The 13,938-nt window shown below is 29.1% G+C and overlaps 3 protein-coding genes across 3 annotated transcripts; 2 read left to right on the top strand and 1 right to left on the bottom strand.

Annotated features, from left to right (window-relative positions):
- Positions 1-603: 603 nt before the first annotated feature.
- Positions 604-3,904, top strand: LOC111682975 (dnaJ homolog subfamily C member 3). Its single transcript, XM_023444978.2, has 4 exons — positions 604-1,177; positions 1,422-1,535; positions 1,607-1,806; positions 2,068-3,904. Exons 1-4 carry the CDS (start codon positions 1,084-1,086, stop codon positions 3,154-3,156), a joined length of 1,497 nt encoding a protein of 498 aa, XP_023300746.2. The 5' UTR covers positions 604-1,083; the 3' UTR covers positions 3,157-3,904.
- A 1,815-nt stretch (positions 3,905-5,719) lies between these two features.
- On the bottom strand, positions 5,720-7,490 carry LOC111682981 (otefin). The gene has a single exon (XM_023444985.2). It carries the CDS (start codon positions 7,245-7,247, stop codon positions 5,979-5,981), a length of 1,269 nt encoding a protein of 422 aa, XP_023300753.2. The 5' UTR covers positions 7,248-7,490; the 3' UTR covers positions 5,720-5,978.
- A 1,354-nt stretch (positions 7,491-8,844) lies between these two features.
- Positions 8,845-10,566, top strand: LOC111682974 (60S ribosomal protein L35a). The gene is made up of 4 exons (XM_023444977.2): positions 8,845-8,973; positions 9,321-9,539; positions 9,616-9,843; positions 10,452-10,566. The coding sequence occupies exons 2-4, from the start codon at positions 9,327-9,329 to the stop codon at positions 10,473-10,475; spliced, it is 465 nt and encodes a 154-aa protein (XP_023300745.1). The 5' UTR covers positions 8,845-8,973; positions 9,321-9,326; the 3' UTR covers positions 10,476-10,566.
- The last annotated feature ends 3,372 nt before the right edge of the window (positions 10,567-13,938 follow it).

The raw sequence follows: 13,938 nt of genomic DNA, 5'->3' as shown, positions 1-13,938 counted from the left end.
CTAGTCTATAGTCTAGTCTATAGTCTAGTCTATAGTCTAGTCTATAGTCTAGTCTATTGTCTAGTCTATAGTCTAGTCTATAGTCTAGTCTATAGTCTAGTCTATATTTTTGTCTATAGTCTAGTCTTTATTATAATCTTTAGTGTATTTATTCTATTTTATAATCTCTCCTACAGACTAGTCTGTAGTCTATTCTATATAGTCTAGTTTGAACCCAGTTCTTGATTAGTATGTTTCAAAATTTCCATCTAGTGATTAAATTGGACGTTATTTATCGGCTTCTACAAAAACCTAAATCTGACAGTTTCTAGAGGTTGTTGTAATAAAAGTTGACGCAAAATACTATTTATTCATTGTTTATATTTTAATTATTAGTAAAATCTAGTCAAATCGTAAAAATAATGTAATATTTATCAAATAAATATCTCTGCCTACTAAACACATCTCTTTAAATAACGGTTTTCGCTAGCAAAATACAACCCTAGCCTTAAAGTAACACACAACTGTCAAATGTTTTGTTCTGTTTTCAACAAAAACAAAATTGACCAATCAGAAAAAACCACATACTAAATACAACTCTGTAGAATAAAAGGCGAGATAGCAAACGATAGAACACACGTCAGTGTTTTGAAAATTAAGAAAATGAAGAAATCACAAAAAGCAAACTATTTTCGGCAATAGAGTTTTTTTCGTTGCATTATTAATTAATATATCCTACAGTGCACATTAATATAAATAATAAACTAACAAAAAACACTTTAAATTTTAAAAACAAAGAAATTGAAATTAAACAACAATAAAATTACACAAAATTTTGTAAATAATTTAAAGGTGTGAGAAAAAGAAACAAGTAGAAAAATATATTTGAACAGGGAGGAGGAATAGCAACAAAAATTTAGTGATAAAAAAGTAATAGAAAGTTAAAAGTTTTTTTTTTTGCTGCCCTGCCACGCTACCACAAACGCACAAAAAAGATATTTGTAGTGGTCTTAAGGAATTTCTAGAATTTAATAATTTATATTAATAATTTTGTATTAATGTTAAATTGTTTATAAAAATCAGCTGCCATTTGTGTATGAAAATATGGTAGTATCATTGCCGGATTTAATGCTCCTAGGGGGCGAGAAGAAATTGACAGCCTGTTTGTTGTTGCTAATATTGGAACTATTTTTAGAAGGTCAGTAAACTATGTTTTAGTTGTTTTTGAAAAATAATTATAATAATATGCATAAAGAACTAACATGACCTTGAACTTTATTATTAGTTTTTTTTCTATAATAATTAAAATAACATGTTATTTTTAAGTAATATGTTTAATATTTGTCATGCTACACTTAATTTTGTTTAATTAGCACTTTGCTATTGTTATTGCAAAACGATTTCTTTAAATATTTACCTTTTTTCATTGTTTTTACAAACAGGTGTCGAATCAGTGCCCAACGCAGCCGATATAGAAAACCATTTAGAATTGGGTAAACAGTTTTTAGCACACAATCAATTAAGTGATGCTTTAACGCATTATCATGCCGCTGTGGGTAAGTTTGCTAACTAAACATTTTACATTTAGTTTTTTCATCAATGATTTACTATTTATTTTCCATTTTAGAGGGTGATCCCACTAACTATTTGACTTTGTTCAAACGTGGTACTGTTTATTTGGCATTGGGCAAGACTCGTTTTGCTATACAGGACTTTAGCCGGGTTTTGGAATTGAAACCTGATTTCACAGCAGCTCGTTTACAGCGTGGTACTGTTTTTATGAAAACAGGAGAATATCATCAAGCTGCTGAGGACTTTGCAGCTGTGGTAAGTTGCTCTTTCTTGTTGCGTTTTATGGGGGGCGTAAGGTTAAAAATCTTTATCAATAATTTGAAATTTATTAATAAACAAAACACTTATTGTCTGAAGCACTAATATTTTATTGCAATTAAAAAAAAAAAAAACTTAAAATGAACAATGTTTTTAAGAAATTTCTGGAAATCTTCTATTTTAATCTTCAGAAGTCTAGTCTATTCTATATCTACATATATAAAACTTTTATAAATTTATAAATTTTTCTATTTCCAGCTCGAAGAAGAACCCTACAATGAAGTTGCCCACGACAGTTATTCACGCATTGTACCGGCCGAAGAACAATGGGATATTGTACAGGAACTTATCGATCGTGGTGATCATCGTAATGCCATACAAATGCTAACACAACTACTCGAAATATCACCATGGTCGGTGAAATTCCGTCAAGCACGTGCCGATGCCTATATTGAAACCAATGATCTCTTAGCAGCCATTTCAGATTTAAGATCGGTTAACAAACTATCACAAGACAGTACAGAAGGCTACTATCACCTAGCTTTGTTGCTGTATAAAATTGGTCATGCTACTAGTGCTTTGAAAGAAATACGAGAATGTTTGAAATTTGATCCAGAACACAAAGACTGTTTTCCCTTCTATAAGAAGTTGAGAAAAGTGGAGAAGGGTTTGTCGGGTGCAGAGACAGCACGTGATGAAAAACAATATCAAGACTGTATAACATCTGCGGAAGCAGCATTAAAACATGAAAAAGAAGAAACCATGGTGATATACGAGGCTAAACGTTTATTGTGCACATGTTATATGCGTGACGAACAATATGCCAAATCGTTGGGCCACTGCAATGATGCATTAGAGATTTTGCGTGATGCTCAAATATACTGTGATCGTGCCGAGGCTTATCTCGGCTCTGAAATGTATGATGATGCCATACATGACTTCCAGGAGGCCTTGGGTCTTGATGAAAACCTACAGAGAGCCAAAGAGGGCATAGAGAAAGCTAAAAGACTGCAAAAACAGGCGGAACGCAGAGACTACTATAAGATCTTGGGTGTTAAGCGTAATGCCAGTAAACAGGAAATTGTCAAAGCCTATCGTAAGGCAGCACAAAAATGGCATCCCGACAACTTTAAGGGTGATGAAAAGAAAATTGCCGAAAAGAAATTCATTGACATAGCCGCCGCCAAAGAAGTGCTAACAGATCCCGAAAAACGTAGACAATTCGATAGTGGTCAGGATCCTTTAGATCCAGAGGGTCAACAAGGTGGTCATGGTTTCCGTGGTGGTAGTCCCTTCCAACACTTCCATCACGGGTCACCGTTCCAGTTTAAGTTCCATTTTAACTAACATACACTTGCAGAGATAATTAAAAAGGCATCTTAAGCTTAATTTTTAGTCAAGTTTGTTTAAATTAAGTTAATTCATTATAGTCATGTAGGTAAAATTCTTAATACGTTTTTTTCATTTTTCTAAAACAAAAAACAAAACAACAACAACAACTAAAATAGTAAACAAAACTCTGGGAGTTTATATTTGGTAAATTTACAAAAGGACCTTTTTTTTTAACAAACAAAAAATGTTAAGCATTTATTACCGTTTACAGTTTGGCTTAATCTTCATATATCTTCTTTAAAGAACTTTGTATAGTTGTAGTTTTTAAAAAGTTAATTAACTAAATGCTCTTCTTGCTGTTGAAATAGTTTGAAGATTTTTAATTTTTCCTATTTTTTTGTTTACATTATAAAACCTCCATTTGCCATCGATCATATCAACAAGTTTCCTTTTAGTTTTCTTTCTTTCTCTTTCAATCTTGTAATTTTTGTTTGTTTTTGTTTTCTTTTCTTTTGTAAATAGTAGGTTATTTTTAATAAAAAAAACATATATGAAAAAAAAACTAATTTATTAATATTAAAATTGAACAAAAAGTTCAGCCTTTTTTGTGTTTTTGTATCCTGAATAAATAATAAAAAACGAAATTAAAAACTACACTCTTGATAAGTGGCGATCATTATTAACAATAATAACAACAACAACAACAAATAAGAATAATAAAAGAAACGAAAAGTACTAAATTATTAAAAGTAGTTTTAAAATATTTTAATGTTTATTTTTTTGAAGACAACGGATTTGGCTTTGTACTCTTTAACAAAAGAGACATATTTATGAAATAGCTTCTATAAAATAAGGCTTTTATGCTGAGAGCTTTCATGAAAAAATAAAAACTTTTATGAAAATGTTTTATGTAAAAGCTTTTATAAAAAAAGTTTTATGTAAAAGCTTTCTCAAAAGCATTATGTAAAAGCTTTTATAAAAATTTTTATGTAACAGCTTTCATAAAAAATTTTATGAAAAACTTTTATAAAAAAGTTTTATGTAAAAGCTTTTATAAAAATGTTTATGAAAAACTTTTATAAAAAAGTTTTATGTAAAAGCTTTTAGAAAAAAATTGTGTGTAAAAGCTCATATAAAAAGTTTTATGTGAAAGCTATTATAATAAATTTTATGAAAAAACTGTTATAAAAAAAATGCATGTAAAAGCTTTTAGAAAAAAGTTTTGTGTAAAAGCTTTTAGAAAAAAGTTTTATGTAAAAGCTCTTAGAAAAGTTTTATTTAAAAGCTTTTATAAGCTTTAATAGAAAAGTTTTATGTAAAAGCTTTTTTAAAAAGATTTTGCGTAAAAGCTTTTATAAAAAGATGTTGCGTAAAAGCTTTTATAAAAAAGTTTTATGTAAAAGCTTTTTTAAAAGGTTTATTTCAAAAGCTTTTTTAGAAAAGTTTTATTTCAAAAGCTTTTATAAAAAAAGTTTTATTTCAATATAGAAACAATTTTTGTTATGACTTCAAAAAATCTTACAAAAAGCTGTTTTCTGAAAATGATTTTTATTAAAAAAAATTGTAAACATTTTACGAAAAAGCTTTTTTAAAAATGGATGAAGTGACATAAGCTTTTACATAAAAGATTTTTAATGAATGAATTATTTATGAGAAAGCTTTTTAAAATAAAAACTTTATGTGATTAACTTTTTTTCTTAAAAAAAGCTTTTACAAAAAAAATTGTAAAAAAAAACTTTTATGAGAATCATTTTTTAAAAACAACTTTATCAAAAAGCTTTTAATTAAAAAGTTGTTATTTGAAACTTTGCAAAAAGACTACGAAGTAAAAGAGATTTTTATAAAAAACTTTGTATATTAAAAAGCTTTTTATAAAAATTGGTAATAAAGTTCATTTTGGTAAAATATTTGTTCTTTTTTGAGAAATCATAACATTGTTAAGCTTTAAGTAAAAAGCTTTACTATAATAATTATTTCATAGTTTTTAGTAAAAACTTTTTTGAGTTTTTTTAATTTAGAAAAGTTATTCCTAAAAAAAGCTTTTATTCAAAAGCTAAAAAATTTTTAATTCCCAAAAAGCTTTAATGGGAAAAGCGTAATTTTCCTAAAAAAACTTTTCAGAGTTTTTTCTATTTAAAAATGATTATGCCTATAAAAAGACTTTTTTTAAAAGTTCAATAATTTGTATAAAAGCTTTTCTTTTAATTTCCAAATAGTTTTAATAGGAAATGCATGATTTTTCTACAATTTTTAACAAAATTTCCATTTAGAAAAGGTTATGTCTATGAAAAAGCTTTTTATTCAAAAGTTCAAAAATTTGTATAAAAGCTTTATTTGAATTCCAAAAAAATCTTTAATGGGAAAAGCGTGATTTTCCTAAAAATCGTTTAACAAAATCTCTATTTATAAAAGATTATGTCTATGAAAAAGCTTTCTTTTGTATAAACATAAAAATTAGTATAAGAGTTTTTTGCAACAAGTTTTTTGGAAAGCTTTTATTGGAAGAAAATTTTTGAATAAAATTGTTTTCGTTTTTTCAAACAACATTTTCAGTTCTTTAGATTTTATTTAGTTTTTTTTATTAAAATTATAATTTTGAAATTCTTATTTTATTTAACATCTCTTATATAAAAAAGCATTAATGAGAAAATACTTAAAACATAAAACATTTTAGTTGATTTTTTTAATACACACAAAAGCAAAAATATTACAAATCGACAAAAAATTAAACCAAAAATTTTCAAAAATACAGTAAAAAAACAAAACTCTTGTGAAATGTGTACGAGATTATGAAATACTTAAAAACTAGTCTTTAACTTCACAAAAAAACACATAAATTAAACACTTTGTATAAAGAAAACATAAATGAAAACCGCCATTATAAATATAGAGATTAAGATTAAAGAATGTTTCAAATGATATTTCTCCTCCATGGCCAAAATGAATTGACGAAATGCCGAGTCCTCTGGCTGATGAGTAGATTTCAGGGTACGCCTGGGATTAATGTTGCTAGAGGGGGTGCCTATAGTGCGACGTGAGTAAGCATTATCACGATTACGTAGCGAAGACTTGGGTGGTGAGAGTTTTGTGGGTCCAATCGTTTGGCGTAAAGGGGTGGCCTTAAGAGTTTCCAAATTACGAGCAAATTGACTGAGAAATGGTGTTTCCAGCTCCTTAACTGGTGATTCTTCTACTAAAACAACTTCCTCTTCTTCCTCGTCCTCATAGTCTTCATCATCATCTTGTAGTTCAGCATCATAAGACTGAGCATATTGTGAGCCTATAGTGGAGGGTTTATTGTAAACGTTGGAGGGTGGTATATAACTTTTGCGTACATTAGTCGAAGACAAATAATTAGTGGGTTTTTTATTGTAGCTATAGGAATCCATAGAACTATAACGTGTACTGGAACTGAGACTAGCAGACAAAGGTGCAGTCGTAGTGACTTTGGGTTCGGACACTGGAACATAGCTGAATTTGGGAGCACTGCTCAACACAGGTTTCTTAACCGGCTCTTCTTGTACAACAAAATCCTCCTCATCCACCAAATCAATTTCCTCTGGCTCTACATAAGTCTTATTAATTGGTGTAGTCTCCTGTACATAAGAAGTAGTAACAACACCGGTTTTACTTAACTGTTGCGGCTTGGGTGAGGGTTCTTTAGCCGGCAATTTGGGATAAAGAGAGACAGCTGGCTTTTCTGGTGTCTTAGTTTTAGCTCTTATAGGTTCTGGCTCTACTCTATCAGGGGAAACATCTGAATATTCTGGTTCACTAACCGTAGTGGTAGTGGTAACATGTCTTTCGGTAGCCGCTATAGTGCGTCTTGAAGGTCTACTGGCTGCAGCTACTGGTTTTGTCGTTGTATTATTATTATTAATAGTTATTTTAGGTGATGACGCCACTTCGGATGGTTTAGAAACATGCATTGTTTCGCGACGGTTCGTTTTAGCCGGTGTAGTGGCTATTGGTTTGCCCGACATTACCGCCTCTAGCCGTCTGATAAGAATTTTGCGACTCGAATCGGTAACTGGCACATTGGGCATGCCAAATTCAATGCATTTTTGTCTTAATTCTTTGTTGCTGAGTGCTTCCAATTCCGCCATTGTGAAATTTTTTTTCTTTTTTTTTTTGCAAAAAAGTTTTTAATTGTTTAACAAAGATTGAACTGTAGTAATTATTTTAGAGTTCTTTTTCACATAAACACTTTATTTAGAACATAAAACATACGTCACACTATTTCATCATTTATATATTTTTCTACAAGAATTTCTGGTTTTATACGTTATTTTTCAATGCAAGCTACCGCCAGAGCCCTGCGCCGACAAATAAAAACGACGACGGCGGCAGCTGACATTAATATAATCGACGGCGGCTGAAAATCGACTGTAAGCCAGCTATGTTCTCAAATACACTTTTAAATTTTCAAAGATTTTAAATAAAAACAGAATCCACGATATAAAAAAGTGGAATTTTGTATATAATTTATAACAATAAAATAGAGCAGCAAAAAAGTTGTATGCAGGGTTGGAAAAAAATAAAAAAAAAATTAAAAACAACATTTAGTTTGGCAGCTAGGCTTAGTCGGCTTAAAGCCGAATCGGCGCGGGTCTATGGCTACTATTGGAATGAATTTCAAAAATTTTGGCAACAAAATAAACACAGAGTTGTATGGGTGAGTGCAAGGCATATTCACATAAGGTGGTGGCAGTTTGGCAAAAGCAACATTTCGTGAAATTTGTATATCTTTAAAAAAAGACAAATATAGTGTCTGTCCACACCAGAAAACATTTGATTTTGCGTGATAGAGAAAAATAAATATCATTCGTACGAGGAACTCCATACCACGAGTTCCTCGTACTCCTCGTAATTTGTACTATAAATGCTTATTTATAGTACAAATCAGTGTACACTTAATAAGGTAGCCTCGTCGCTACAACAAATACAACAATACAAAAACAACAGGCGATTTGTTATTGTAGAATAATCCCATCTGTCAAAAAAAGCTGTGTGTGTAGAATGAAAAAGCAACAAATAAACACAATAAAAATATGAGTTTTTAGCAACTATTTAAATTTTTAACTATTAATATATTATATTAATTAAACGTGGAATGTCTGAAAATCATAACTATATCTATTGGGAAGACCAATTTTCCGAATTAAACGTGTTTTTTGTGAAAAGTGATTGGTCGTGTTAAAAATAGTTGAAACTGATTTGGAACGTATGCCGGAGCTAAAGATTTTCTTTTTTTATCAAGAGAGAAGGATAACAAAGACATTTAATCACGATTGACCTAGAAAACTCCTTTAAAACCATAATTTTCTTCACTTTTTAAAATTTTTACACCTTTTGCGATTTTTTTTCTATGTAAACAAACAGGAATTTTGACAGATAAGATTGTAAAAGCTGATGATCAGCTGTGCGGACGAGGCTACCTTATTAAGTGTACACTGGTACAAATTAGTTCTTATTGAAATAAGAATGTTTTTTTTCGAATATTTAAAAATCTAATAAGAAAAACCAAAATTAAAAAAATTAACCTTTACTTGCTACTAAAAAATGTTCTATTCTATTTATAGCTTATTCGATTGCTATTAATAAATGATTTTATTAAATTTTCATATCTAATAAATGAGATTTATTTAATAAAATAAATTCCCATAAATGCAACTGGTAGTTTTTTCCATATAGCACTTAAACAACCCTGTTCTTGTAAAACATCAACAATTTCTGTCGCTTGAGGGCGCTGCTTACATTAGGTTTACTGTCAAATTTATGAAATGACATTTCTGTCATGCCTTCTCTCTTTCGCCATTTGTCAAGTTTCCGGTACGTACGCGATTTTTGTGAATTTCTATAAAAAATAATAAAAATATGCTAAATAATGCTTTAAATATAACTAAATTAATAATGCAAAACATAATTTATGCTACCAACTATTGTAATTAAATATCTTAAAGTGTTTCTTAGAGATAATAAAGCAGATGTTCAAAGATAAAAATAATTGTAACTTTAAAAGAAGAATATGTTGTGAATAAGAATAAAAATAAAGTTAAAGAAAAATTAAAGCAATGTTTACATATTTAAGTGTTATGATCTAGGACTTTATTTAAGTTAAATTAATACTTAAGTTAAAGAAAATGAATAATGGTTTATTTTTGTTGTGTTTTGTTTAGTTAACTATGGCTGACACACAAGCTGCCCCTGCTGCTGCTGCCGCCAAGGCACCCAAGGCTAAAGCCACCAAAGCCGTTAAGGCTACCAAGACCGAAAAGGCTGCCGATGTCAAATCCGCTGCCAAATACAAGCGTCACGGTCGTTTGTTTGCCAAGGCTGTATTCACTGGCTACAAACGTGGTTTGAGAAACCAACACGAAAACCAAGCTATCTTGAAGGTAAATAATTGGAATGTTTCTTCTTTTTAAGGAATGTGTAAATGGAAGAAATTCAATGTTTGTTTTTTAAATCTAGATTGAGGGTGCCCGCAGAAAGGAACACGGTCAATTTTACATTGGCAAACGTTGCGTTTATGTTTACAAAGCTGAAACCAAGAAGTGTGTACCACAACATCCAGAACGCAAGACCCGCGTCCGTGCCGTTTGGGGTAAAGTAACTCGCTTGCATGGCAACAGCGGTTGTGTACGTGCTCGTTTCAACAGAAATTTACCTGGTCACGCTATGGGTCACCGTATTCGCATTGTAAGTATATAATCATTTTAAAGGATAACGTTTCAGGATTTGATTTTAATCCAAGGAATATAATATAACTATGCTAATAAAGTTCAAAAACATGTGGATTTCTTATCAGATTACAAATCAAATTGGACTTCGAAATTTTTGAAAAAAAATTAAATTTCATTTGAAATTATTTTAAAATGCTCAAAATGAAAGTGTTTCTTTTCTTTCTTTCTTTCTTCTAAAGAATTGGAAAAAACAGTTTATTTAGAACAAAATCTATGTTTTTAAAGTTGAATTTAAACTTTTCTAAACATTGTTTTTGTTAAATAATAAACAGCTGATTAATGAAAACATGTAACGGCACATGTTTTGAGAATTTAACTATTCTGTTTACATTTTTAACAAAGTGCTACCACAGCCTCATCCTAAACTATTCCAATTTACAAACATTTTCTCAATAATTTAATTAAAAATGTCTTTCTAAAAATGTTTTTAAAGATTTATATCAAAAATTAGTTTTTAAACAAATTTTGAAAAAAAATTTCATAAATTTTTATTTAATAGAAGAAATCAATATTTGAATATTTTTATATATGTTTACTAATTGATGTCTCTTTCTTTCTTTGCAGATGTTGTACCCATCCAGAATTTAAGTTGTTTTAGAACTTATTTTTGACCTTAATGTAAAGAAGAAAAAACCCAACTTTTTTTAAACTAATAAAACAACAAATTTAAATCCCATTACGTTTAAAAACAAGTGTTATTTATTTTATAGACAATTTTTTATTATAAACTACGGTTTGGTGAAAATTAAAAAAAAAAAAACTTGAAAAGTTCCATATCTTGTTTGAAAGCTGTCAGTTGAATTGTTGATGTTTACAAATGACATTCATCTCCTTTAAACATAAAAGTAATATTTTCAAAATGTAATGTCTTTATAAAGTTTCTATTGCATTTTTTTAAGTTTTTTTTTCAAAATTTTCATTCTATGTTACGCTTGAGTTTTTGCAACTTGAAACATAAATGAAAACTACCATATGACAATTACCGCTATGTTTTACCATTGCTCTGGCAATACTGCAGCTTTAAGAAAGTTGGCAACGTTAAGTGTTTACTGTTAGATAACCTCTGCACAATGACTTGAAATTTTATCAAAAAATCAAAATATATATATTTATATTTTTAAAACTATTTGTAGACAGAGATCTTTTTTAAGGAAAATTTAATGAAATGTTTTTTAACGAATTAATAAAATATAACTTAACAGAATATAGGTATACGAAAATAATAACGTAATGTGGAATACATACAAACGTAAAACATTGAAATAGAATAGTTTCTTATGCTATGCATACACGGTTGTTAGATCTTACAATGCTGGCAATAAAATGTGCAGAAATTGTCTAATAACAGTGTCAACTTACAAATTCTGTCTTGCAATATTGTCAGTAATGCTTTTTCTAACAACGTGACAAAAGAAAATTTGAAGTTCGGACTATTGTTAGACATTTTCTGAACATTTTATTGACAACGTTGTAAGATCTGACAACCGTGTGTTACGGCTTTTAAGATTACATTTTACTTATTGAAATACCTTTTTGCAATCGTACAGTAACTGAAAGCGGAAACATAATATATTGAATGTAATTGTCCGTATGTTTGTTGAAAAATAGGTTCTAAAGACCGCAGATATCGTGGGTAATCAAATATATATTATATTTTATATATTGGCAAAATGTCTATTAAAAGAATGTTACTCTAAAGGCATTTTATTTGATATTAAAATAAGAAGAATTATGTCTGAGATAAATTCGGAAAAATTATCAGAAATATGTTTAGAACTAGTTTTTTAGATCAAACATTAAAAGTATGACTGTGTTATCAAAACAAAATTTTTCAGATGATATAAAAAAGTATTATATATAAAGTTTATGTTTATATAACTTTTTAGCTTGAAACAAAATCAGATTTTTGATCAGAATTTTGGAAAATATTTACAACACTCTTGCAGCAAATGGGCTTAGTTTGGCACGAAACATATAACTTTAAATGTAGTTCGCGATATTACAAAATAAAACAATTTTTTGCCCTACTGAAAACCTTTTATTTCAGCATCGTTTTTGTTGCAGCATCGAAAATATGGTTTTCTTTTATTTTCATATTTTAAATTTTTGAAATAAGATCCATTTAATACTGCTCTAACTGATTTAGTATTTTCAACAAAAACAATACATTTTGAGTTATGCCGTTTTTTAATCTATTATTTTTACTCTCTGGCAATACTAAACGCAACTCATGTGGCAATACTATTTCTAATAGAAAGTTGGCAACTTGACGAATATACAGTTAGAAAGCGGCATAAAAGAAGTAAACAAGTCGTAAATTCTGTGAAAACGTGAAAAAAGTAGATTTGTGGGAAATAGTGAAGTTTTTCTTAATGAAATAACAATTAATGTAATAAAAACATAGTTTATTTATTAATTTACAATTGCCTTGATCTTACTCACAGCAACATACAAATATATAAATCAAAACAAAAGAAAATAAAATGAAATAAAATCAAATTGTAAATGTGACAAGTGTGAAAAAAATCAAAGTGTTTTAAATTTAAATAATAGATATTTAGCATTATAAAACACTTTTTAAACATAATTAAAAGGTAAGTTTATTTTATAAATTAATCTTTTTAATAATTTATTTAAACTTTGGTTTGCAATTTAAACACTTAAATGGACCGCAAATTAAAGCTTACTTTCCTTGGTAACTACCTACCTATTGGCAAACTATTTTCTTTTTTTTAAGATTAAATTCTATATAATTCCTTAAAGAAGTTAGAAACGCCTTAATAATTTCTATAATTTTTACAACAACCATTAACAACTTCTGTAAAAGTTAAAGGCTTTTCTTTGGTTAGCCTGGCTATGTTATAATTATGTTTTTTTTTTGGATTATTAACTGGCTGCTTCCTTCCTCTTACAGATTATTTTTTTTCCATTGCAGTTGTTATAAACCATATATGAAATTTGAAAGGTAAATTCTTATAAGAAAAAAAAAAGCTGAACAATATCTCAAACATTTGTTAGTCATATTTTTCCCACAATCAAAACAAGTTTGTTATGTGTTGTTTTTTTATTTATAACCAACAAAACTATATTGCTAAAGTTTTTTCTTGAAGTTATTTTTCATTCTTTGGCAACGATAAACTAACATACATGATACTTGTTAGGTTTCCTTTATGTCTACGGCCAACAAACACCACACCACACACTGCATGCTGCCAATAACAAAACACAAACTATTAACAATAACATCGTCGTCATCCACATCATTATCATCATCAAGAGCAGCATCATCCTGTGTTAAATACCAATGTAGATTGTTAAAAGTAATATGCCTGTTCTGTTGTTCGTATGTTCTTCCTCTATATAATCATTTGAGAAAATTACTTTATCCTGCACTGTTTGGTTGCTTGATTCTAGCTAGAAATTGTTTGGCTGCTGGTGCTGCGGCTGCTGCAGTTGTTTCGTTTGTTACTTGTTGTTCTGGCTACATTTGAAAAATTTTTCTTTTGCCGCTTTTGATCTTGTTTATAAGATGTTTTAACATTTTACATTCTTTATCGTGTTGTTATTATTGTTATTATTATTGGCCCTTTTTCATGCGTTTTCATTATTTCAGTTCAGTTCTTTACATCTCTACTTTATCTTTAAAGGAACTTTTTAAACTCACACACCCTTTCAAATGTTTGGCTTGCATGGACCTACTCGACTACTCAATTGATTATAAATATGTATGTTTTTTTGTTAGTTGTCGGTTTTTAACTACAAACTATAAGCAAACTTATAAGGTTAGTTATTTTTTAAAATATCCTACTTGTAAGAATAACACCAACTACATATTTTTACTAGTCTATAGTCCAGCCTTTAGTCTAGTCTGCAGTCTAGTCTATAGTCTAGTCTATAGTCTAGTCTAGTCTATATTCTAGTCTATAGTCTAGTCTATATTCTTGTCTATAGTCTAGTCTATAGTCTAATCTAGTCTATAGTCTAGTCTATAGTCTAGTCTATAGTCTAGTCTATAGTCTAGTCTATAGTCTAGTCTATAGTCTAGTCTATA

The sequence above is a fragment of the Lucilia cuprina genome, chromosome 4, assembly GCF_022045245.1.
Source record: "Lucilia cuprina isolate Lc7/37 chromosome 4, ASM2204524v1, whole genome shotgun sequence".
NCBI lineage: Eukaryota > Metazoa > Arthropoda > Insecta > Diptera > Calliphoridae > Lucilia > Lucilia cuprina.
The sequence above is the reverse complement of the archived record's forward strand: the minus strand, read 5'-3'. Positions and strand labels throughout refer to the sequence as shown.